The following is a 26,073-nucleotide window of genomic DNA, read 5'->3' on the forward strand; positions in this document are numbered from 1 at the left end:
AGCAAAGGGTCTCAGTGGTGGGGCCAGGACTGGAAACCAACAGGAGAGAGGCCCTCCATGACCTGGCACAGGTGGCCTCTGCAGCCTCATCTCCTACCCCTCGCCTTTCCTCCTGGAGGCCTCCCTGCCTCCTTCTTCTGTGTGTTTGCTCACACTGTGCCCTCCGGGGGGCATTCATCTCTGCCTTCGCAGGGCTCTCAGCTCCTTGTAGACTTCTGTACTAGCAGATGTCAAAGTCTGACCTGTGTGACAATGATCTGTCAAGGTGCCCACCACGGCAGGGACCCTGTGTGGGCCATCTCCATATCCCCAGGGCCCAGCGTCAGCCTGGTACATGGTTGGCATTCAGGTACAAGGTGGCAGATTGAAATTCTTACAGTTCTGACCACCCTGCGTGAGCTCTGCCTCCCTCCCTCCCTCTCTCTCTCTCCCTCTCTCTCACTCACAAGGAGAGACATACCCGGTGAGAAAGGAGAGAGAGAAATTTAGCATTTAGTGTGGGCCTTGTGCTGGATCCTGGGGCTGCAGTGTCAGCGAGAAGACCCCGTCTCTGTTCTCTTGATGCTCACATTCTAGGGAAGGGGGTTGGGGGTGGAGAGAGAAGGAAGGAGGGAGATTCACACTCAGAGACAGAGAGCAGGAGGGAGGAGAAGGAAGAGCCACGGGGACGAAGGCAGTAAATGAAAGAGATGGGGAGGGAAGCAGAGTGAGAAAAAACTAGGGGAAAAGAGATGAGAGAAAGGCAGAGGGAGCAGGAGGAAGAGGCAAGAACAGTGTCAGATTGAAAGGGGGAGAAAGACACACAGCTGCTCACAGAGAGAGGAGAGAGGAGGAGGGAGGAGGCTGAGAGAGACTGTTGGGGGCTGGGACTTGTCCCTTCCTGGGTGGGGTTGGGGACCTGGAGTTTTGTTTACTACCCCACCAGGACTGATCCAGGAGCCGCCTTCACAGGCTTCTGGCTCACAGAGATGAATGAGAGCCCCTCCAGCGGAGTCCCTGGGGAGCCCTCCCAGAGCAGGGAACCTCGGGGTTTGGGATCTGAATCAGCTTGTGTTGGCTGGCAGCCAAGCCCGGGAGGAGGCAGTGCGGGTGGCTGCAGGCACCCCGTGGCAGCTGCTGGGGCCTTCTCCCCACAGAGGGGAAGCCATAGTCCCCCAAGCCAGGTCCTAAGGAGTCCAGCCCACTCCTACCCCCTACCCCCCACCAGCACACAGCATGGATCTCTGGGGAAGGGGCAGGGCTGCCTTCCTCCAGGTTGGAAATCAAGAGAATTGTATCCCAGGAATTTAGACTCAGGGGGTGGGGCTGGAAGGGAAGTGAGAGTCTTTTCATTCAATTTCTGTTCTACCCATGCATTCAGCTGGGGTTCAGACCAGTGCTGGGGACACAGTGGAGCCCCGAGGCATCACAGGCTAGTGGTGAGACAGACACACTTATTAATGATCCAAGGGCCAGGAGAGAAGCCCACAGAGGGACAGGGAGGGAGGGCTTCAGGAGAGGTGGCCTTTGAGGGCCTGTCACGTGCCAGACTCTTGACTCTTGAGATGAATGACCTAGTTCCTGCCTCTAAGGACAGCTCAGAACGTGGGGAAAGCTTGGATCAGCATGGGCTTGGACTGTGATTGTAGGTGGTGAGTAGCCATAAAGGGTTCTGACAAAGTCAGATTTGTGTGTCTTTTCGCTGCTCCAGCTCTCTCCTCTGGGAAACAGAGGCAGGGAAGTGATAGGACTTACCCAGTGAGTCAGAGCTGGGACCAGAACTCAGAACCCTTGACTCTAGGTGGATCCAAATGCCCAGAGTCCTTAGTTCCTGCCCCTCCTCTGTGCCCACCTGGCCCTGGTCCTCTCCCAAGCCCTCCTCAAATCCTGCCTCTTCCTCCTCTCTTTCCAGGCTCCTACTTGATGGTCAATGCTTCCCAGCATGCCCCAGGCCAGAGGGCTCATGTCATCTTCCAGAGCCTGAGTGAGAATGACACCCACTGTGTGCAGTTCAGCTACTTCCTGTACAGCCGGGATGGGCACAGTCCGGGCACCTTGGGCATCTACGTGCGCGTCAATGGGGGTCCCTTGGGCAGCGCCGTCTGGAATATGACTGGATCCCATGGCCGCCAGTGGCACCAGGCTGAGCTGGCTGTCAGCACCTTCTGGCCCAATGAATATCAGGTGGGCTGGGTTCAGTCTGTGGTCAGCCTGTGCTGGGGGTGGGGGTAGAGGGGTGTCAGCTTGGGGTCAGAGTAAGTGAGTGGCTGAGGTTGGAATTAGTCTGTGTTCAGCATCAGGAATCACTCTGCGGTCAAGGTCAGGTGTCCGTCTGTGGTCAGCATTGGGTTGTTCAGTGACCATTTAGTCTGGGTTCAGGATCAGAGGTCGTTGTTAATAGAATAGTCTGTGGCTGGGATCAAGGGTGAGTTGGAACAGTGCTGACCTGGAAACCTTCTCTGGCTGGGAAAGAGTTTTGCTGCTTGAAGCTAACTGTCCAGGACTGGGATGGTGCCTCTGGCCTTGACCTTGTTAGTTCTGGGTGCTGACACCCTCTCCCACAGCTAGTTGGCTTGGTAGGGAGGGTCATTGTGAGCTGTGCTGACTTCTGCTGGTTGAGGAGGATGGGGCTGGAGCAGAGTTGAAAGGGGGTTCTCTGGGCACCTCCCAGGCAGGGCTGGTGGGATATCAGTATGACAGGGACCCTCCCGCCTCCCCCAGGTGCTGTTTGAGGCCCTCATCTCCCCAGACCGCAGGGGCTACATGGGCCTCGATGACATCCTGCTTTTCAGCTACCCCTGCGGTGAGTCCCAGCCCACTGGGGCGCAGGGTGAGGGGTGCGGGCAGCCGCGGATCCTGCCTGCAGGGGGCGCAGGCCCGGCTCATGCCGCAGCTCTATTCTCGCAGCAAAGGCCCCCCACTTCTCCCGCTTGGGCGACGTGGAGGTCAACGCGGGCCAGAACGCTTCCTTCCAGTGCATGGCGGCGGGCAGAGCGGCCGAGGCGGAGCGCTTCCTCCTGCAGGTAAGGGGAGGGGCAGGGACCTTGGCCAAGGCGGGGGACCCCTTCTGGGCCCTGGCTTCCTTGCGGGGTGCTGAGTCCTTCCTTCATCCTCCAGCACCCATACACAAACGTCGTGGCTCTCCCCTATGCTCTACTCTGCCCTCTTGGGTGCCCCCATCCTCCCAAGACAGTGTGCGGCTCCAGATCCCCCAACCACACTCTTCCTCAAAGGCCGAGCGACCCCGTTCCCTTAATCAGCTTCTGATTCCAGGCATCCCATATGCCCCCAGTGTGGCAGGGAGGGCTAAATGAGGCCAGCATATTTTCCACTCCCCTCGCCCGGGTCAGGGCGAGATTGGGACCCTCCTTCCCCGGCGCCCCTGACCCTATCGCCCCTCTCCTCGAGCAGCGGCAGAGCGGGGCGCTGGTGCCCGCGGCCGGCGTGCGGCACATCAGCCACCGGCGCTTCCTGGCCACCTTTCCGCTGGCCGCCGTGGGCCGCGCGGAGCAGGACCTGTACCGCTGCGTGTCCCAGGCCCCGCGCGGCGCGGGCGTCTCCAACTTCGCAGAGCTCATCGTCAAGGGTGAGCGCGCGGCCCTGGGAGGGGCGGGGTCTCACCCTCCGAGGGGCGGGGTCTCCCGGGGCGGAGTCTGGCCCGTGGAGGGGTAGGCCCGGCGGGGTCCGACCGGGGGCGGGGCCTTGTCTCTCCCGGGAGGAGGTCTGACCGAGGGGGCGGGGTCTGACTGAGAGGCGGGCGGGCGTGGGGACAGGGTCACGGTGTGAGCCTGAGGAGGCGGGGTCTGGCTGTGGGCCCAGGGGTTGACCCGAGCGGGTATGTGGTCAGCTCCTGCAGGCGAGGACTTGGGGATTCCGAAGGGAGTGAGGGCGAGGTCGGCCTGTGGAGCGAGGCGCCCCTACGGGCCTGGGGATTTAGTGGGTGCGGGGGAGGCGGTCTCGTCGAGGGCTTGGAGGTTGCATGAGGGGCCTAGGAGGACAGGCAGGCCTCTTGGGGATTTGGGTGTGGTGGGATGCGCAGTTGTGGACCCGGGTCTCAGCAGCGTCCGTCGGCTCCGCCTCTCCCCCATCTCGCAGAGCCCCCCACCCCCATCGCACCCCCACAGCTGCTGCGCGCGGGTCCCACCTACCTCATCATCCAGCTCAACACCAACTCCATCATTGGCGACGGGCCGATCGTGCGCAAAGAGATTGAGTACCGCATGGCGCGCGGGCCGTGGGCCGAGGTGCACGCCGTCAGCCTGCAGACCTACAAGCTGTGGCACCTCGACCCCGACACCGAGTACGAGATCAGCGTGCTGCTCACGCGCCCGGGTGACGGCGGCACCGGCCGTCCCGGGCCGCCCCTCGTCAGCCGCACCAAGTGCGCAGGTGGGTGCCTCCCGGCCCTACTCCCTCCTCTGGACAGCTGGGTAGGGGCTCAGGGCAACCCAGGGGGGAAGGGGCACATTCCCAGAGGTAGTATGGCCTGGATCTGTACTTCTAAACCTTTCTAAAATGTCGTGATTTTTCCTCAATTCTTGTTATGGTAAAGATAATGATAGCTAACACTTTACTTTGTGCCCCACACTTACATATGTGTGTGTATACATACACACACATATTTACTGATTTAAAATCACAACTCCACTGTGATCTAGGCACTCGTGTCGTACCTCTTTTACAGATGAAGTGACTGAGGTACAGAGATGTAAGTGACTTGCCCAAAGTCACACAGCTAGTAAGTGGCAGAGCTGGGATTAGAACCCGTGACTGGCTGGCTCCAGAATCTGTCTTTTTAGTTCTACAGTGTATCGTCTAGATAAAATAAACAACTGAACACCGTAAAATGAAAATGTGTTGTTAATTTCTAGCTGGATTCTCTGATCTGCGCATTTGAGCTTGAGGTCTGTTCTTCCTCATTTAAAAGGATGAAGCAGCTGTTAGGAGCAGTGGCACACCTGTGCCAGAGGAGACTCTCGGTGTTTAATCAGAAGAGAAATTGAGAACAGAACAATTTTCTTACTCTAGGATTTCAGCGTTGTTGTTGTTTTTTGGAATTTTTATTGAGATAATTGTAGATTCGTATGCAGTTGTCAGAAAAAGTACAGAGAGAATTCCCTATACACTTTACTCTGTTTCCTGCAATGGTAACATTTTGCAAAAACGTAGTATAATATCAAAATCAAGATATTGACATTGATACAATCCACAGATCTTATTCAGACTTCCCCAGTCTCACTGGTCCTCATCTGTGTGTGTGTGTGTGTGTGTGTGTGTATTTAGTTCTATACAGTGTATCACGTGTAGGTTTGCGCATTCACCACCACAGTCAAGATACTGAACAGTTCAATCAACTTAAGGATGCTTCGTGTGGCTCTTTCATCTACAATCACCTCTGTCCCTTCCTCCACCCCCCAACCCCTGGTAACCTCTAATCTGTCCTTCATTTCTAAAATTTTGTAATTTCAAAAATGTTATATAAATTAAGAAATCATACGGTATATAACCTTTTGGAATTGACTTTTTAATTTGGTAACAGCCTTATTGAGATATAATTCACATCTCATACAATTCACTCAGAGTGTACAATTCATTGGTTTTTAGTATATTCCTAGAGTTGTCCAGCCATCACTACAATCGATTTTAGAACATTTTCGTCACGGCAAAAGGAAACCTTTTACCTTTAGCAATTCACTCCCACAATATCCCTAACACTTCCAACCCTAGGTAACCACTGATTTACCTTCTGTCTCTATAGATTTGCCTCTTAGTGGATATTTCATATAAATAGAATCGTATAATATGTAGTCTTTTGTGACTGGCTTCTTTCGCTTAGCATAATGTTTTCAAGGTTTATCCGTGTTGTAGCATTATCATACTTCATTCCTTTTTATTGCTGAATAATATTCCATTGTATTGACATACCACAATTTATTTATCCATTCATCTGTTGATGGACATTTGGGTTGTTTATACTTTTTGACTTTTATGAACAGTATTGCTATGAATATTCATGTACAGGTTTTTGTGTGGACATATGTTTTCATTTCTCCTGGGTATATAGCATATGTATCATATGATAACTATGTTTAATCTTTGAAGAACTGCTGGATTGTTTTCCAAAGCAGCTGCACCATTTAACATTTCCATCAGCAGTGTATGAGGGTTCCAATTTCTCTACCTTCTCGCCAACACTATTAGCTGTCTTCTGATTCTAATGCTCCTTCCCAGTGGGTGTGAAGTGGTATCTCATTGGGGTTTTGATTTGCATTTCCCTGATGATTAATGATATTGAGCAGTTTTTCATGTGCATATTGGCTACTTGTATGTCTTCTCTGTAGAAATGTCTATTTAGATTTTTTGCCCATTTTTAAGTTGGGTTGTCTTTTTATTATTGAGTTGTAAGATTGCTTTATGTATTCTAGATACTAGACCTTTATCATATATATTTGCAAATATTTTCTTCCATTCTGTGTGTTGTCTTCTAATTTTCTTGATGGTGTCCTTTGAAGCACAATTTTTTTTTTTTTTTTGGTGAGGAAGATAAGCCCTGAGCTAACATCCATGCTAATCCTCCTCTTTTTGCTGAGGAATACTGGCTCTGAGCTAACATTTATTGCCAATCCTCCTCCTTTTTTTCCCCAAAGCCCCAGTAGATCGTTGTATGTCATAGTTGCACATCCTTCTAGTTGCTGTATGTGGGATGCCCCCTCAGCATGGCCAGAGAAGTGGTGCATCGGTGTGCGCCCGGGATCCGAACCCGGGCCACCAGTAACGGAGCACACGCACTTAACCGCTAAGCCACGGGGCCGGCCCTGAAGCACAAACATTTTTAATTATTATTATTTTTTTTTGCTAAGAAAGATTCTCCCTGAGCTAACATCTGTGGCCAATCTTCTTCTATTTTGTATGTGGGGCACTACCATAGCCTGGCCACTGATGAGTGGTGTAGGTCTGCACCTGGGAACTGAACCTGGGCAGCTGAAGCGGAGCGTGCTGAACTTAACCACTAGGCCACCAGGGCTGGCCCCCCAAAATTTTTTATTTTGATTAAGTCCAATTTATATATTTTTTCTTTTGTTCTTTGTACTTTTGATGTCTATCTAAGAAATCATTGCCTAATCCAAAGTCATGAAGATTTACCTCCATTTTTTCCTAAGGGTTTTATAGTTTTAGCTCTTACATTTAGGTCCTTGATACATTTTGAGTTAATTTTTGTATATGGTGTGAGGTAGGGGTTCAACCTCATTCTTTTGCATGTGGATGTCAGGTGTCCCAGCACCATTTGTTGAAAAGACTATTCTTTTCCCATTGAATTGTCTTGGCACTGAGATTGGCTTTTTTACTCAGCATAATTCTCTGGTGATTCATCCAAGTTGTTGTGTATATCAACAGTTCATTCCTTTTTATTGCTGAGTAATATTCCATGGTGTGGATATACCACAGTTTGTTTAACTATTCACCTGTTGAAGGACATCTAGACTGGTTCAAATTTTTGGCTATGGTTTTTGCATATACATAAATTTTCATTTTTCTGGGATAAATACCCAAGGGTACAACTTTGGGTTGTATGGTAATTGCATAATTAATAAAACTGCCGGAGTGGCTGGCTGTAATGTTTTACATTCTCACCAGCAATGTACAAGTGATCCAGTTTTCTGCATCCTTGCCAGCATTTGGTGTTGTCATTATTTTTTTATTTTAGCCATTCTGAGAGGTGTGTAGTGATACCCCATCTTGGTCTTAATTTGTGTTCCTTTAATGCCTGGTGATGTTGAACATCTTTTTCATGTGCTATTTGCCATCTGTATATTCTCTTTGGTGAATTGTTCATGTCTTTGCCCATTTTCTAATTGGATTATTTATTTTTTACTGTTGAATTTTGAGAGTTCTTCACACATTCTAGATACTAGTCCTTTGCTGGGTATATAGTTTGTAAATATTTTCTCTCAGCTTTTAGCTTGTCTTTTCATCCTCTTCACTTGAGCTTTCACAGAGCAACCATTTTTAATTTTGATGAGGGCCAGTTTATCAACATTGCCTTTTATGAATTGTGCTTTTGGTGTCAAGTTTAAGAACTTCTTGCCTAGCCCTAGATCCCGAAGATGTTTTTTCCTGTGTTTTTCTAAAAGTGTTACAGTTTTACATTTTACATCTAAGTCCATTATCCATTCTGAGTTAATTTTGGGATAAAGTATGAGGTTTAAGTTGAGGTTTTTAAATTTAATTTATTTTATTTTATTTTTTTGTGAGGAAGATCAGCCCTAAGCTAACATCCATGCTGATCCTCCTCTTTTTGCTGAGGAAGACTGGCCCTGGGCTAACATCCATGTCCATCTTCCTCCACTTTATATGGGACACTGCCACAGCATGGCCTGACAGGCAGTGTGTCGGTGCACGCCCGGGATCTGAACCCTGGCCACCAGTAGCAGAGCGTGCTCACTTAACTGCTATGCCACGGGGCTGGCCCCAAGATTTTTTTATTTTTTGCCAGTCGATATTCTTATGTGTTTTAAAAGCCGATCTGGGAACCATCAAAAATCCAGTTTAATGCTGCATTTGGGGAGGCCTTTGGGTGGTGGGTCAGAGTGTTCCAGTGGGAATTACTTTCTAGCTGAGGGATCTGGGTCAGGTTACATAACCTCTCAGAACTTGAGTTCTCTTGTTTTATAGAATGGGAATAATAATCTTTACTATACAAGGTTAGCATGAAGATTCATTCAACAAACGTTTATTGAGTGCCTGTTCTGTGTCAGGTACTATTGTAGTTGCTAGGGATATAGGGCTGCCACCAAGACAGACAAAGGCACTAGCATGTGAGTTCCTCAGGTAGGAACTCTGCACGGAACTCACATTCTGATGGTAGGAAACAGACGATAAATAAGTAAACAAGTCAAATATATCATTTGTCAGATAATGATAAGTGCTGTGAAGAATAAAGCAGGGTGGGGGTGTGGGGTTGGGGGTAGGAGGATTGTTATTTTAAAAAGGCTCAAGGGGTGGGCCGGCCCCGTGGCTTAGCAGTTAAGTGCCCGCGCTCTGCTGCTGGCGGCCCGGGTTCGGATCCCGGGCGCGCACCGACGCGCTGCTTCTCTGGCCACGCTGAGGCCGCGTCCCACATACAGCAACTGGATGGATGTTCAGCTATGACACTATCTACTGGGGCTTTGGGGGGAGGGGTGAATAAATAAAATCTTAAAAAAAAAAAAAGGCTCAAGGGACTGTTTTCCTGAAAAGGTGGCATTTGAGCAGAGACCTGGAGGAGGTGAGGGACTGGGCCGTGCAGGAGGCTGGAGGGAGGAGCCTTCCAGGCAGAGCGAACATCAAGCTCCAAGGCCTGGAGGCTGGAGCTTGGCATGTGTGAGAAGCAGCAAGGAGACCAATGTACCTGTGGTCCAGTGACTGAGGGGGAGATGGCGGGAGAGGAGGTCAAGGTCATGCTGGGGACATGGGACTCAGAGCCATTTCACGCTGAGTGAGCTGGGGAGCCATTGTAGGGTTTGCAGAGTTGGAGAGCAGGAGTGACATCACTTACTATGTTTACAGGGATGACTTTGGCCCTTTTGTGGAGAATAGACTCTAGGAGGGCAAGGAGACCAGAGGAGAGATCAGGGAGGAGGCTACTGCTACAATCCAGCTGAGAGATGGTGGAGGCTGGGAGCTGGGAGGAAGTGGTGGAGGTGGGGAAAAGTGGTTAAATTCTGGGTTTACTTTGAAGGTAGAGCTAACTGCACTTGCTGGTGGATTGGATATGCAATGAGAGAGAGAGAAATAGAGAGAAGTCAAGGATGGCTTCAAGGTGTTCTGCTTGAGCAGCTGAAAGGATGGAGTTGTCATTTACTGGGAAAGAGCAGACTGCGGGAGGAGCAGGTGTGATGGGGTGTCGTAGATCAGGAGCTCTGTGCTGGAAACGTTGACTTTGAGATGCCTATTAGACGTCCAAGTGGAGATATCCATCAGGCAGATGGATTTACGAGTGTGGAGTTCAGGGAAGAGGTTCGGGCTGCTGATATAAATTTGAAAGTCGTCAGTATAGACGTGGTGTAGATGGTGTTTAAAGCCATGAGACTGGATGAGTTTTACAGTGGTGGTTCTCAAGCGGGGGTGAATTTGTCTTCCAGGAGACGTTGGCAGTGTCTGGAGACATATTGGTTGTCACAGCTGGGGGTGGGGTGCTAATAGCATCTAAGGGGTAGAGTAAGCCAGAGAAGCTGCTAAACATCCTACAGTGTGCAAACGGCCCCCCAGAACAAAGAATTCTTGAGTCCAAAATGTCAATAATGCCAAGATTGGGAACCCCTGATTTAGTCCTTAAATTTAAGGCCAAGTGTCGATGGAAAAGAGAGGAGTTGTGAAGCCTGAACCCCGAGACCCTCCAGTGTTTTGGGTTCAATGCAGGAAATTGCATGTAAATGCATTAAGTGCATGTGGACTATGGTGCTTAACATATAGTAAGTACTCAGTAAATGACAACTGTCATTGTTATGGTGGTTTTAACTCTTCAAAGCCAGTTCTGGTCAGGTACTTAGAATAAAAGAAATTAGAGCTAGGGGGTCCGTAGAGAATCTCTGTTCCATTCCCCTTAGTGTACAGATGGGGGAGCTGAAACTCAGAGAGGGGAAGGCACTAGCCTGGGATCGCACAGTGAGTTAAGAACCCAGGTTTCATGGTGACGGCTGTTGATTGTTCCCATTTTACAGATGAGTAAGCTGAGATGTCGAGATTCAATCACTTGCCCAAGACTACACAGTGAGTCCACAGCAGAGTCAGACCCAAAGTCTGAATGTCCTGATTTCCAATCCAGTGTTTGAAACAACAGCAGTAGCAGCAGCTGCCATCATGGGCTGAGTGCCCACTTTGTGCCGGGCCTGCTAAACACTTTATACAGCCTGGCCAGGACGGAAGCTCGGGCAGGAACCAGGCAGACAGGACCCAAACAACGCCTCCTGCCCCTCTTAATTACATGTTTCTCTTCGCTGACATCACCACCCCCTCCTTGCTTAGGCGCCTTGGCCAGTGGTGGTTTTGCTGGTGGCCAGCTGTGTTGTCATTTTCTCTATCCCCATGAAACTCCCCTCCCACAATGCTATTTACGGTAAAAACAATAAAATAACATCAGTAAAAGGCATTTAAAAAATCGCTCTAAATCTCACCATCGTAGCCCAACAGCTGTTTTAATATTTCCATCTTCTTCAAATCTCTGCCCATGTGCCAACAGTACACATTTTTACACCCTTGTTCTTGGGATGTAGAAAGCAGTCTGTATTCCGCTTCCTTTGCTTGGTGTTGTTACAGGTGTTATGTTGTTTATAATTGTCTTTATCGGCTATAGAAGTCCACTGAGTGTCTCCATATTGCTAGACTTTTTGTTTCTAGATTCCGATTACAGTCATGCATCTCTTAATGATGGGGACCCGTTCTGAGAAATGCATTGTTAGACAATTTCGTCGTTGTGCCAACATAATAGCATGTACTTACACAATCCTAGATGGTATAGCGTCCTACACAACTAAGCTATAAGGCGCTAATCTTGTGGGACCACCGTCGTATGTGTGGTCTGTCGTTGACCGAAACGTCGTTTTGCCGCACGTGACTGTATTGTACATAATACTATGTTGAAAACCTTAGTGCTTACAGTGCTTTTCTCCCCGAGTTATTTCTTTAAGAGAAATAGTCAGGAGCGGTTTAAGAAAGGGCTTTGACGTATATTGCTTTAAAAAAGGGTTGTACTAATTTATGCTGCTACCAGCATCTTACCTTAGTGTACACATATTAATTAATTACGATAGGCTAGGCGTTTGACTCACATCATCTCATGTAACTCTCCCACTTGCTCTTCAAAGTCGGTGTTATTATCTCCATTTTTCAGTCAAGGAACTCGACGTTCAAAGCGGGTTAAGTCGCTTGCCTGAAGTCAGAGAACTAATGAGAGGTGGAGATAGGATTTGAGCTTTGAGCACCCGACTCTGCTCCGAAGCCCCTTCCATGAGAAACAGTTGAATGTTTCAAGGTTATTGTATCCTCGTTAGCATTATTAAAATCAACACATTTTGGCCTAATTTGATTGATGTTAACTGTTAGCCTTCTTGTTTCAATGTGCATTTTGACCTTTGACCTCTGAGTGGCCTGCAGACCTATGGAATTTAGAGGGGTGGGGCTTTGAGATCCCCTGGTTCTGTTTTGCCACTGTGTGCTGGCAGCTGAAGGGAGTGTGTCTGGGTGCCAGATGGTTTTTGGAAACACAGAGACACTCATGAATTCACACCCCTCAATCAACATATCAGTCTAGAGTCAACAAACTATTTGAGCCCCCGGATCTGCCCAGATTGATCAGAGTGGAGAGAGAGGAGAAAAGTGAGCTTTCTTTTCAAAGACCCCTCAGTCTAGCGAGGTAGATGGGGGCTAACTCAGCTGTTGGAGAATGAGATACCCAGGTATGAGGGTGGAAGTTTCATTCTCCAAGTCAGAGGTTGCTATTTTGTGCCGTGAAAAGTGGTTTTAGAAAACCTGAGTAGGTTGCCAGTATTCAAAAATCTGGAGATGTCACATAAAAATCTGAATTTCTGGCTTCTATTAAAAAAGGAGAGGATCTGTCAACCCTGAGCCTATAGTCCTGCATGCAGCATCGCCTGGAGGTGAGTAACAGCTGCCCCTTTTGGATGGGACACTTACTGTCCTGTTTGTCATAGTCCCGACCCTGCCTGGGTCACCAGTTCACATTTACCTTTTCATGCCCTTCTCTAAATGCTGCAGGAAGGCAAAGGAAGCAGTGCGCTTTGTCCAAGCCTGGAAGGATGGAGAGGAATGTGGGGCAGGTGTTCCTGAGGGTAGGGGATGATGTGAGCAGAGCTGCAGGGAACTGAGACCTGCTCTCACTGGTGCAGATAAAGCAGTGGTACTTTGGTTCCCATAGACACTGGGACAGTACACATGGGGCAGCCAAGACCAGAGCCAGCAAGTCAGGGAATAAAGCAAGGACCTCTGAACAAGACGGCAGAGTGAGCACACAAAATCCACCCCCTCCACTCCAAACACATAAGAATGATGGGTTAAAACAAAACTACATGGAAAAATATTCCTCTGTGGGCCGGGAATGGGGGAGAAAACACAAGTGCGGTAAGCGGGCTTCCAGCCAGCAGCCCTCAGGTTGCAGGAGCAGTGGGAGCCAGCCCTGTCATGTCCTTGTTGATTGGGGATCAGGTCTGCCTTGCTTGTGGGGAGAAGAGAGCCAGACTCTCTGTGAGAAGTCAGGAGGTAGGCCTTGTTCCCAGCAGGAAATATCTCTTTGGTGGCCTGATACATGACTGGAGACTGCCACTTGCTGTGGCCCAGGGAAGAAAGGAAAGCCCCCCGGGTGGAAACAGAAACTCGTATTGTGCTGTACTTGGGGCCAGCGCCTAAAGCTGTGATACCCACGCACTCCTGTGTAAAGAGCAGCCTGGGCTGATGTTTCCCTTTGCATCTTCTTTGTAAAGAGCATCCTGAGCAGGTTAATCACATAAAAAAGGAGAATGGGGTCATACTTAATCATCTTAAGAGGCCAAGCATCAGTGCTTTCTCACCTGTTCATTAAGGCGTGTTCTGAGATCCCCTGACTGGGTTTGCTTTGCAGGTGTTCACAGAACTTGAGGGTAATGTGGCTTCGTGGTTGAGTGCGTGTGCTCCGCTGCTGGCGGCCCAGGTTCGGATCCCGGGCGCGCACCGACACACTGCTTCTCCGGCCATGCTGAGGCCGCGTCCCACATACAGCAACTGGAGAGATGTGCAGCTATATGACGTACAACTATCTACTGGGGCTTTGGGGGGGGAAAAAAAAAGAAACTGCATTTCACAGAGTCAGGATGTAAGAGGAAAGGATCGTTGGTGATCTTGGCTTCTTCCATCATCTTATAGATGAGGAAATTGAGGCCCAGAGATTTGCTTCAGATCACACAGCTGGTCAGTGCAGATGTAGGTCTAGGGCCCGAGCCCCTGGGCTCCATCCTGGCTTTGCTTCAGAAGCCTCAGTTTCTTTATTTATAAAATGGGGGTAACTTTCTGGCCCCATGGAGTCATCAAGAGGCTGCAAAGCACAGTAACATGCTCCTCCCTTGTGTTGGGGTGACTGTCTCTCCTGAGGTGTTGGTGTGATTTTTTTTTTTCAATGGTGAATTCCTTATGGGGAAGCAGAGTAGTGGTGGGTAAGAGTATGGATTCTGGGGCCAGTGTGTCCAGATTTGGATCCTAGCTTCACCACTTACTGTCTGTGTGACTTTAGGCAAGTTACTTAGTCTTTCTGTGCTTCCATTTCCACATCTGTATGATAGGGCTAATAATAGCACCTATTATTGGGTTACAGAGAAGATTAAATGAGATAAAGCACTTTAAAGCCTCTAGAGCAATTCCTGGCACATACAAAGCCCCCAATAAATGTTAAGGGCCATTATTATTATTGTCTTGATATAACAGATTATATTTCCCTTTTTGCTTTGGCAGCCAGGGAACTCACCACTCAATTTGAACCTTGTCTTTAGACTGCCTAGGACCTAATGGCATCCATTTCTGTTTCCCTAACATTCTCTGGCATTATTTAACTATTTTGCTCTCATTTTCCCCATCATCCTGATTTCTATATATTATTGTATCATGTATTTTACTATAAAGTCTGGAATTAATAAATTAAGAAAAATATAGCAATTGGTGATTGAAACTGTCCTGATGACCTCCAGGATGATCTTGAAATAGGAGGTGAACTGTGTTATTAAAAAAATCATAGCTCACATTTTTGAGGGCCTATTGTGTATTAGCCATTGTCGCACATGCTTTGCACACGTTACCTTAAACCTCACAACCATCCTATGAGGTAGGGCCTATTATCCCATTTTGCAGTTGAGGAAACAAAGGCGCAGAGAGGTGAAGCAACTCAGCCAGTGCTTGCCTGCTGCAAGTGGCAGAGCCAGGATTCAGATGTGGCCCTGCCACACTTTTACTCCCTGTTCAGTGTTCTAGAGGGTCCTTGAGCTCTTGGGGGCAGAGGAGGGATGATTTTCGTCAGCCAACTGATGTTTTCTCTGCTGTTCCCAATTTCTCTACCTTCTCTTTGCTGCTTCCTGGGTTCCCCAGAGCCCATGAGGGCCCCCAAAGGCCTGGCTTTTGCCGAGATCCAGGCCCGCCAGCTGACCGTGCAGTGGGAGCCGCTGGGCTACAACGTGACACGTTGCCACACCTACACCGTGTCCCTGTGCTATCACTACACCCTGGGCAGCAGCCACAACCAGACCATCAGGGAGTGTGTGAAGATGGAGCGTGGTGTCAGCCGCTACACCATCAAGAACCTGCTGCCCTACCGGAACGTTCATGTGCGGCTCGTCCTTGCTAACCCCGAGGGACGCAAAGAGGGCAAGGAGGTCACCTTCCAGACGGACGAGGATGGTAAGAGTCCCTGCCCCGATTCCCAGGGCCCTCTGTGCCCCCCCACACTCACCCCATGTCTGAGACTGAAATTTTTTGCTTAGGATTAAACTGTATAACAACAAGTAATGACAGCTGATGTTTATTCCCTGGAAGACTTTGGGTTAGACTGGCATAATTTCTTCCTTAAATGGTTGGAAGAATTCAGCAGTGAAGCCACTTGGGCCTGGAGTTTTCTTTGTGGCAATGTTTTCTAATAACAGTTTTAGTTTTTAAAATAGATATTGTAATATTCAGATCTTCTATTCTTGTATCAGTTTTGGTGTACTGTGTTTTTAAGGAATTTGTTCATTTCACCTCAATTGTCAAGTTTCTTGACATAAATTTGGTTATAATAGTCTCTTATTATATTTATTTAATATCTGTAGGATCTATAGTGATATTCCCTTTTTCATTCCTGATCTTGGTAATTTGTGTCTTCTCTCTTTCTGTTTTCTTGTTAGGGGTGTATAAATTTTACTAATCTTTCTAAAGAGCCAACTTTTTGGCTTAATTGATTTTCTTTATTATTTTCTATTCTTTGTTTCCTTTTTTAATACTTTCTTTGGATTTGATCAGCTGTTCTTTTAGCTTTTTGAGATGGAAGCTTATTAGATCATTGATTTTGAGCCTTTATTTCTAATTTATGCATTTAAAGCTATAAATTTTCCTCTAAGCCCTGCTTTAGCTGCATCTCACGAGTTTTGATATGTTCTATTCTCATTATCATTCAGTTCAATATTTTCTAATTTCTGTTTTGATTTCTTCTTTGACCCAAGAGTTATTTAGAATTATGTTGCTTAATTTCTAAGCAATTGGGACTTTTCTAATTTTCTTTCTGTTATTGATTTCTAGCTTAATTCCACTATGGTCAGGGTACATATTCTAATTTTTGTGTTTTGAAATTTGATCCTTGCTTTATGGCCCAACATATGGTTAAATTTTGGTAAATATTCCATGTATACTGGAAAAAAAAGTGTATCTGTCATTGTGGGGTGCAGTGTCCTAATTATGTCAAGCTAATACTTATTAAGCACTTCCTACATGTCAAGCACTATTCTGAATGCTTTTTGTATATTAATGCATATAATCCCTATGAGAACCATATGTGGTAGGTGACTACTACTATCCCCATTTTACAGATGACGTCACATAGCTAGTAGCTAGGTGGCAGAGCTGGGTTTCAAACCTGGCTATCTGCTTCAGAATTTTCATTCTTAACAGCTACGCCCTGATGCCAGCACAGGTCCAAAGCCTTCCCCCAGATTCCTCAAATCCCCAGGTACCCTACATTCCTTGGTTGATGGTTTTTCTTGCCTCCCCACATATGCAGTTTTCTGTTCTGCACAGCGGTGGCCCAGAAACAAAATTCACCTCCTTCCTTGATTTCCACGAAACCCAACTCACTCAAGGCAGCATGTGTGCCCTATGCCCTGCACTGATGCACTGAGGATTTGCTGGGGGTGGGAGTGAGGACTGGAGGGGTTTACCCTGAAGCATTGCAAATGTAGAGAAGGAAAACTTAACTCTTTTTTCTTCTACCCATCTTAGGTTCATTGGCTGGGGCCCTATAAGTTAGACTGAGAAAAGAGAAATTAACAAGAGAAACCCAAACAGGAGTTTGTTAGCATGTGCATTGCACGTACACATGGGAGTACTCATTGTTGAGAAACTCAGAGGGGTGGTTAGAACTTGGGCTTATATAGCGTCTTAGCAAAAGAGCAATGAATTTTTAGAGAAGTGACAAGACAAAGAAAAAGGACTTTGAGATTCTAGAGGCAGCAAATTATTCAAAGGCAAATATGTGGGAAAACTAATGGTAGATAAGGGCTAGTTAATAAAGTTTTTGTAGATTCTTTTGGGCTGAGAAGGGTCTAGAGTTGTCTCCATGGTTAACTTCTCTCCTTCCTGGTAGAGAGGGGAGGGGGCACCTTTGCAAATTTACGTCCTGCTTTTAGGCAGATAGGGGAGGGCAGAGAACTTTTCTCGTATCTGCCTCTCCTCAATTGTGCTCTCAGTTCAGCTCAAAATAATCCGTATGCTAAAGTGGCATATTTTGGGGCAGCATATTCTGCTACCTTCACAAACAACCTCAAGTTCAACATCAGACCACTCCATACTTCAAGTCTGTTGACCTCAGCCCCCCTGCCCCGCCCCTCCGAGGTATGTTGTGTGGCTGCTTCACCCACGCTGACCAGGCCTCAGTTGCTCTGCTTGGCCTTCTCTCTTCTTTCTCTGCCCCTCTCCTTCCCCCTCCCTCCAATAACTGTTCATTATATAATGTTTTTCATCAAAATAGTGTAATACTTATAGGAAGTGCGCTTATCTTAAGCGGCCAGCTCAATGAATTCTCAGACTGGACACATCAGGATAACCCACACCTAGACCAAGAAATGGCATTACCAGCTGCCCAGAAGCCCCCCTTTATATGCCCTCCCACTCGCAACCTCCCAAGGGTAACCATTATACTGACCTATAAGGCCAGGGATTAATTTCTGCTTGGTTTTGAACTTTATATCAATGGAATCATACAGCATGTCTTCTTTTTATGACTGGCTTCTTTCTCCCAACGTTGTGCTTGAGAGATTCAGCTACGTTGTGTGTGCAGTTCTAGAGAATTCATTCTCATTGTTGAATAGTCCATTATGTGAATATGCCACATTTATTTATCCTATTTACTGTTGTTGGGCATTTGGGTTGTTTCCAGTTTTCAGCGATTTTAAATTGTGCTGCAAAGAAAATCCCTGTAGATTATTATTATTTTTTTTGGTAAATATACACATTTCTGATGGGTTTATGCCTAGGAGTGGAACGGCTAGGTTATAGGATATGTGTTCAGAATAAGTAGATATAGCCAGACAATTTTCCTGAGTGGTTATATCAGTTTACACTCTTGCTAGCAGTGTGTGAAAATTTCACTTGCTCTGCGTCCTCACCAGCACTTGGAATTGTCTTTCGCATTTTGTCGTTTTGGTGGGTGGATAGTGGTGTTGCCTTGTTAACTGTTTTAACACAGAGCACTTGAGCTTTCATTGATTGTTATCCTGGTTTCTGCTTTCCTCTGCCTTAGGATTTCAGCTTCCCCACAATGGTTTATCAAGGTGTTTTCCCAAATAAAGACTATTCTCTTCCTAGAAGAAATTCCTTGTGCCTGCTGTTAAGATGACACGTTAAAACGAAAACAAACAAAATAAAACAAAACTATACCTGAAAGGATTTATGCTAAAATGTTAACAGTATTTATCTCTGGGTAATAGACTGTAGGTGCCATTAGTTTTCTTTATGCTCATTTTGATTTTCTACATTGAACATATTGTTTGTGTAATTAAAAATTTTTACACAAGAAAACATCTCCACCCATAATTCTGCCACTCTAATGCACTCGTTTTCATTTCTCTGGCTAACGTCTGTATTTTCTGAAAACCCCTCAACTGGAACAAAATAGGAGCATTCAGACATTCTTCTCTGCTGAGTGAAACCTGCACAGTAACAAAAATGCCAGCCACCCTTTCTGAGTGATCAAGTTGAACCATATGAAATGGCTGATATTTGCTTTGGGGCTGTATGTACATCGTATCATTTAATTCTGGTGAGGGAGGGGTTATTATCATCCCATTTCATGGACGAGGAAACCGAGGCTCAGAGAGGTTGAGTAGTCCAAGTGCACCAGCTAGGAAATGGCAAGGTGGGAATTTGAACCCAATATCTGGCTCCAGAGCCCGCTTTCCCCTGCCCCACGTGGCCTTTCCCTCGCAGTGCCTGGCGGGATTGCGGCCGAGTCCCTGACCTTCACTCCACTGGAGGACATGATCTTCCTCAAGTGGGAGGAGCCCCAGGAACCCAACGGCCTCATCACTCAGTATGAGGTGGGTTTGGATCCTATTACAGTGGGAGTCCCTGGTGGAAAGTGGGCACACAGCTTGGAGAGGGAGGTACATTGAGGGGACAGAAGTGATCATCATGGTTCAACTATGTCTGGGTTTGTGTCCTGTAGGTTATGGGGACAGGGGCCCTGAAGGCAGGAGAGAGAGGGGAAGGTGCCCAGAGGCCTGGGCTAATGGGCACCCACAGTCCTACTCATCCTCTCCCCTTTGCCCAGCTAATCCCTAGCTCACTTGAACCGTGATGGGTGGGAGGCTACAGGGCCAGTGGTGCCCTGCCCATCCCTGTGCCTGCCTACCTGCCCATCCTGCCCCCAGATCAGCTACCAGAGCATCGAGTCGTCAGACCCGGCGGTGAATGTGCCGGGCCCGCGACGTACCATCTCCAAGCTCCGCAATGAGACCTACCACGTCTTCTCCAACCTGCACCCAGGCACCACCTACCTGTTCTCCGTGCGGGCCCGCACTGGCAAGGGCTTCGGCCAGGCGGCACTCACTGAGATCACCACCAACATCTCAGGTGAGCCCCGCCTGACCCTGGCCTGGCCCCTCTGCAGGAGGCCTGGAATCCCAGGGTTCCATGGGCAGAGGGGAGTGGGGGGCATCCCAGGGTGGTTATAGAGGGCCCTTGCTGAGATAAATGTACTGTTCAGGGGCTGAGGTCAGGGGTCAGGGAGGGTTAAGTCAGAGGGAGCAAGGAGAATAAGGCTGAAGGGAAGAGATCTGAGGACAGGGTCAAGGAGGCTGGAGGCCTGGCCTTCCTGGTCCAGTGGCCTGGCTCTGTTCTAATGTCCCTGCCCCCTTCCCCAGCTCCCAGCTTTGATTATGCCGACATGCCGTCGCCCTTGGGCGAGTCTGAGAACACCATCACCGTGCTGCTGAGGCCGGCACAGGGCCGCGGTGCACCCATCAGGTGGGAAAGCCTGGATGGAGGGGCGGGAGGTCTGGGCTGCAGGGAAGAGGCCCCTCCTCTGACCCAGAGCCCCCCACCCAGGCCAGCTCACCCTTGGCCTCCCTCAGTCTCCCACTCAAGGTTCAGAGTGTCTGGAGGAGGACATTCTGTGATCCTGCGCAGGTGGAAAGCTTGCGGTCACTCCCCTCTGAGGCCATGGGTGTCTGGTGGTGATTGTCATGAGTTCTCTGGACAGTGTCCAGCCTGCAGAGGTGACTGTCCAGACCTCTCCAGAGGGCCTTCCCTCAGACACCTTGGAGAAGTGAAACTCTGGGGGCCTTATTTCTTCCCAGCTTTTTCCCTGGAGGGTCCTGCCCAGGGAGACACAGGAATGGGCTTTCTAGAAGGCCCGGACAGCCTGCCAGAAAGGGCCGTTTTTCTGGAGTGGCCAAGAGCTTGGCTTCTCCACTTCCTTTCCTCCAGAGGAAGCTGGGGCTACTGATGCTGTGGTGGCTGCCTCCGCTGGGAGAAGGTGCTGGGGACAAGGTGGGGTGCATGTGAGTGTGTGTGTGTGTGTGTGTATGATGGAGATGTGTGTGTGCGAGGTGTGGTGTGGAGGTGTGTGTGTGTGACATAGGTGTAGTGTGTGAGTCTGAGGGTGTGTGAGAGGTGTGGGGGAGTATGAGTGTATGTGTGAGAGAGAGTGTGAGGATGTTGGTGGGGTGTGTGCGAGTGTGTGCACATGCTTACTCTCAGCCAGACACTGCTAGAGACCTTGCCTGCACGAGTCATTTATCCTCAGGGCAGCTTGTGGAGTGGGTACTACTACCTTTATTTTACACCTCAGGAAACAGGCTCAGGAAGCCTACATAACTTGCCCTCAAGGCCACCAGCTGGTGAGTGATAGAGCTGGGATTTGGAACCAGGTCTGTTTGCACAGGCTGTACCTTTTCTTGAAGTCACAGAGCCTCCCTGGCCCTCTGTCCACCTCCTCCTTCCACAAGGGTGCATGCACGGGGAGAGGGTGACAGCCTGTATTTGGGCATGGGAAGGTTCTAGTAAGTCCCCTCCCAAGAAGGTAGTGGGTTGCCCAGGTTCCCTTGACACTCCCTCACTTCCTCACTCCCCACCCCAACTCTTTCCTGCTTTGCCTCCACTGTATTTGCCACTGTCTGTCCTGGGCTGATTGCCAGACCCTCAGGGGAGACCCGGGAAAAAGTCCGTGTCTGAGGAGCGTTTTGCATTTTTCAGGTGCCTCTGGGCCCTGGTGCCGCTTAATCTGGGGGGAGTTGGGAAACCCAGCAGCACCTTCTCCTTTCCTTGTCCTCTCGAGGGGTCCTGTGAGCAGGCCTGGTCAGCATCCCTCAGGGATGATGATGCCAGGGCTGGGTGGGGATGGGGGTGGAACATGGTGAGAGGGGAGAGGCATTATGGCTGTGCAACCTTGGGCATGTCCCTTCACCTCTCTGAGCTCCCTTTCCTTATCTGCATAATGGGGATCATCTCAGATCAAGATGTGCTTTGTTCACGGCTAATGTTGATTATTTTCACCTCCTGGTGGGACCTGGGGCTGAGGGAGGCCTGACCTTGGCCTGAGACATGGAGGCTGAGTGGGGCCTGGGCTGGTGTTTGCAACGCGCTCGTGACAGGGAACGAAACTGTGTGGCTCAAATCACAGGGTGCTGGGGTGATTCCCCCACAACTTGGAAGCTCGAAAGAAACAGATGGAGAGCAAGGAAAAGGCATTTCTACTTCCTAGAGTGCAGACTGTCAGTATGGGGCGTCACACGCAGAGATGGGATGGAGGCTGTGACTGGAAATATTTATATTTGTCAGCATTCATTTATTTACTCTCGGCTTTGTTCCACCGAGGATTGGAGGGGCTCACAGCAAAAGGTCATTCAGTAAAGTGAGAAAAATAAATAGAAACACACAAGTCAAAACCAGGAGACACAAATCGGAGGGAATACGGACAGGGAACACAAATCAGCCTTCAGGACCCGGAGACAACGGGCTCAGAGTTGCAGACTCTGGGTTGGGAGGGGACTAGAGATGTAGGATTAGTGAGTCCTTATTTGCTTGCTCAGTCACTGTCTTCTCCCATGGAGGGCAGTTCCAGGAAGCCTGGATCCCCTAGTACCCACATAGGGCCCATCATCTGAGCTCAGTAAACACTTTCTGAATGAATGAATGCCTCCTGTCTAACTCTAGTTTACTGAGGCCTGGAGGGAGCCATTGGTAACCCTGGTGGAGGCTGAGGCTTCGGGATCCCGGCCCTGTGGCAGGTGCAGGAGGACTCATTGAGGAGCCTGGGTGGGGCCTTAGGGCTTGGTGCCATTGAGCAGGGCCCGCATTCTTTCAGCTTAGTCACAGTAATAACACCTGACAGGCACGGGCTGCTTGCTGAACTTGCCTCCTTCCTCTCATCCAGCTCGTGGAACAGTCCTGTGGTCACTCCCATTTTACAGAGGAGGAAACCAAGGCCCGGGGAGGTTAAGTGACTTGCCCGGCTAGTAAGAGGCAGAGCGGAGACGAGCCCCCAGCTGGGCCTGACCCCAAAGCCCATGCCCTTAGCCACCAGACGGCTCTCCGCGTTCGCTGGCCGGTGTGATCACTGCGCTCTCCCCTCCCGTCCAGTGTGTACCAGGTGGTTGTGGAGGAGGAGCGGCCGCGGAGGCTGCGGCGGGAGCCGGCCGGCCAGGACTGCTTCCCAGTGCCGCTGACCTTCGATGCGGCGCTGGCCCGCGGCCTGGTGCACTACTTTGGGGCCGAACTGGCCGCCAGCAGTCTGCCTGAGGCCATGCCCTTCACCGTGGGTGACAACCAGACCTATCGCGGCTTCTGGAACCCACCGCTTGAGCCCAGGAAGGCCTACCTCATCTACTTCCAGGCAACAAGCCACTTGAAGGGGGTGAGGGACCGGCCGGGGTCGTGGTGGGGGTGGTTGGGGGCCAGGCTTGGGACAGTTTGTAGCGGGCCACTACAGAAGACAGACCCTCTCAGGCCCCGCCCACTTATTGGTGCCCACCCTCCCGTGGCCCCGCCCCCGTGGGCCCCGCCCCCTCTCTGAGCCCTGTCCTCTCCCCTCCCCTGTTCCCTGCCTCCTCTATTGATCCCTGCCCTCCTCCCCTGACCCCGCCCTCCTGACCCCAGGCTCCTTCCCTCCAGCACTAGCCCCTTCCTGAGCCTTTTTTCCCAGACTCCTTTCTATCCAGGCCCCCAGTCTAGTCCCTGCCTCCTCCCTGAGACTCCGGTCTTCTATCTCAGGCTCTTCTCGCCCCAGGGGGGTCCGTCTCAGGTTCCTGCTTTCACCAGACCTTGAAGCCTAGGACCCGCCTTCTCCCTGAAGCCCCGCCCTTCTCCAACCTCTTTCCTCCTCGGATCTCTCCTTCCCAGGCTTCCCGCTCCTAACCATCCTAACCAGACCGTTACCCTCATTTCTGAGTCCCCGCCCCGTTCCCTTTCCCGTGGATCTCATTCCCCTTTCCTAAGGCACTGCCCCGCTTGCAAGCCCCTCCCCTCTCGGCCCGCCCTTCTCTGGGTCCCCCCAGGCCCTCCTGTCGGTGGGGTGTCTTTAGTTACAGTCTGCACCAGACAAGCCCTGCCCAGGCCCAAGACACGCGGCCCAAGGTTCCCCCCGCTCCGGGGAGGGTCAGGTCTGGTGCTGAGACCCCCATCTGTGCTTCCAGGAGACCCGGCTGAATTGCATCCGCATCGCCAGGAAAGGTAAGTCCCACAGGGTTCAGGCCTTTGGCAGTGGGGTTCTCACCTGCTGGGCTCTGAGGAGGTGGACCCTGAGGACCCATGGCTGTGGGAGCAGAGGATGGTGGTCCAGCAGGCCTGGGGTCAGGAGGAGTTTCCCTTCTTGGCCCTCATGTGCCCCACCTCAAGGGGTCCTTCTCCCAGACTGGGCAGCAGGGCTACACCCCGCTAACTCCCCACCCGCCATGGTCACAGAATGGGCCTTCACGGGGCCGGGACAGGCCTGTGGAGAGGGAGCCATTATGGTTGGGTCATGGGGGTGATGGGTACTGGGTGCTGGTTCTGGGTTCTGTATCTGCCCCCTTTCCTGTGGTGGGAAGAGGTGGGTACGGCGTGGACCCTGCGGTGTAGAGATTGTCCCTGCTCCCAGACAGGATTGGTTTGCCGTGCTGAGATGCCCTAACTACACCCTAGGCACGTAAGTCTCTTCCCCCGTCACCTCTCAGGAGGGCAAGGGGGTGAGTCTGAAAGCATCCTCCATCCTCCATCCACTGAAGGATGGGGAGGATTTGAGATAGTAGAGAGGAGAGGGGAGCCATTCCTGACGGGCAACAGTGCAAGTAAAGGATCTGACACAGGAATGCAGAAGGCGTGAGGGATGATGAGGAGATGGATCTGATTGAAAGGCCGTTGTTGAGGACCAGGGGCAGTTGTCTGCATGTGCGTTTATGCAGCCTCATTTGTTCCTTGGGGCTCAGACCCCAGCAGGCAGGGGGTAGGTGGTCCCTATCTCCCCCTCTGATCCTTTGTCCTGCTTTGTTCTCTCCAGCTGCCTGCAAGGAAAGCAAGCGGCCCCTGGAGGTGTCCCAGAGATCAGAAGAGATGGGGCTCATCCTGGGCATCTGTGCGGGGGGACTTGCTGTCCTCATCCTCCTGTTGGGGGCCATCATTATCATCATCCGCAAGGGGTGAGTGAGGCGGGTGCCCTGGTCGACCCATGGCTCCTGCCCCTCAGAGGCCTGGTGGGCAGAGAGGAGCACGAGTGTGTGGAGGGCTGCCAGCCTGGACATCAGGCCTGTGGATGGACCCAAGCCGGGTGGTGGGAAACCAGAGACTCGGCAAATGGAGCTGCCCCAGAGCGGCTTGGCTGGAGCCGAGGTTTGGTTGGTGCCAGGTGCCACTCTCCAGGGAAGGGTGCTCAGTGCCTGCTGCCAAGAGCTGTGTTGGAAGTGGGCACCGCCCTCCTGTGCCTGCTGGACTGTTCCAACGGGGAGGCTGTGGAGGTGGCCTGACTTGGAATCTCCAGCCCCCTGCAGACCTTCTGCCAACTTGTCTGCCCTACCCTGTGGTGTTGACCCTGAGCAGTGGGGGTGGTGCTCACTCCCCTTCAAACCAAGGACCCTGAGCCTTGGCTCTTCCTGGGACCCACCCTCTCTTGGGCTCAGCTTGCCCTGGACCCTGTTACTGTTGATCCCCTGAGGAGTCCTCCTGGGCCCATGACTCAGAGAAGACCTCCCCTCTGTCCCTACCATCCCCCAGGCTTCAAAGGTACCGACTCGTGTTTGTGAAGGATGCGTTTTCCTAGTGCATTTTGCAGTGGGCACTGTGAAACCCAGTATATCTTAGAATCCAGAACTTAGAATTTTGGAGTTTCAGAAATCCAGGATTTGGGATTCTAAGAGTCTCAGAATTTAGAATTGTAGAGGCGCAGAGCCCGAAAAGTGAAGGCTGCCCAGCAGTTCAAGGATATCTAGTCTGGTGGGTTTCAAATCTTTTTAAAGCAACAGAACCTGTCTTCAAAACAACAAATAAACCTCCCCTGGGAGCCCAGTACATGGAGCAGATGAAGGCTGACCCTCTGGTTGGAGCCGAGTGGAGCTTTCTAAGACCTCTCTGCTTGCCCCCCAGTGCCCCACCTCATTCCTCATCAGGCAGCCCCAGGACACTGTGATCCAAGCTCCTTAATTGAGAGATGGAGATGCTGAGGGCCAGGGGGGGCATGGACCTGCCCAGGGTCACCCAGGGAACCAGAGGCAGAGCCTGCTCTGTTCTCTCCCCTCCTGGGCTCTGACTTCTATAGCCCCTGCTGCTGCCAGGCTGGGCACATGTGGGTGAGTTGGCGCTGGGTCTCTGGGCTGCCAGGAGCAGATAAGGAGGATCCAGGGAGGTGAAGAACTGGCTAGGGATCCC

At 50.3% G+C, this 26,073-nt stretch overlaps 1 protein-coding gene across 2 annotated transcripts in view; it reads left to right on the top strand.

Moving 5' to 3' along the window:
- PTPRU (protein tyrosine phosphatase receptor type U) overlaps positions 1–26,073 on the top strand; it is a 79,461-nt gene that overhangs the window by 16,587 nt on the left and 36,801 nt on the right. For both annotated transcript variants that reach the window (XM_058553473.1, XM_058553472.1), the window contains exons 3-14: positions 1,892–2,163; positions 2,701–2,782; positions 2,887–3,002; positions 3,391–3,565; positions 4,075–4,368; positions 15,082–15,390; positions 19,165–19,274; positions 19,608–19,809; positions 20,100–20,202; positions 22,819–23,092; positions 23,871–23,907; positions 24,713–24,851. In XM_058553473.1, coding sequence (XP_058409456.1) covers positions 1,892–2,163; positions 2,701–2,782; positions 2,887–3,002; positions 3,391–3,565; positions 4,075–4,368; positions 15,082–15,390; positions 19,165–19,274; positions 19,608–19,809; positions 20,100–20,202; positions 22,819–23,092; positions 23,871–23,907; positions 24,713–24,851 — 2,113 coding nt within the window. The remainder of the gene's footprint in view (positions 1–1,891; positions 2,164–2,700; positions 2,783–2,886; positions 3,003–3,390; positions 3,566–4,074; positions 4,369–15,081; positions 15,391–19,164; positions 19,275–19,607; positions 19,810–20,099; positions 20,203–22,818; positions 23,093–23,870; positions 23,908–24,712; positions 24,852–26,073) is intronic.

This window comes from Diceros bicornis, chromosome 13, assembly GCF_020826845.1.
Source record: "Diceros bicornis minor isolate mBicDic1 chromosome 13, mDicBic1.mat.cur, whole genome shotgun sequence".
Classification (NCBI taxonomy): domain Eukaryota; kingdom Metazoa; phylum Chordata; class Mammalia; order Perissodactyla; family Rhinocerotidae; genus Diceros; species Diceros bicornis.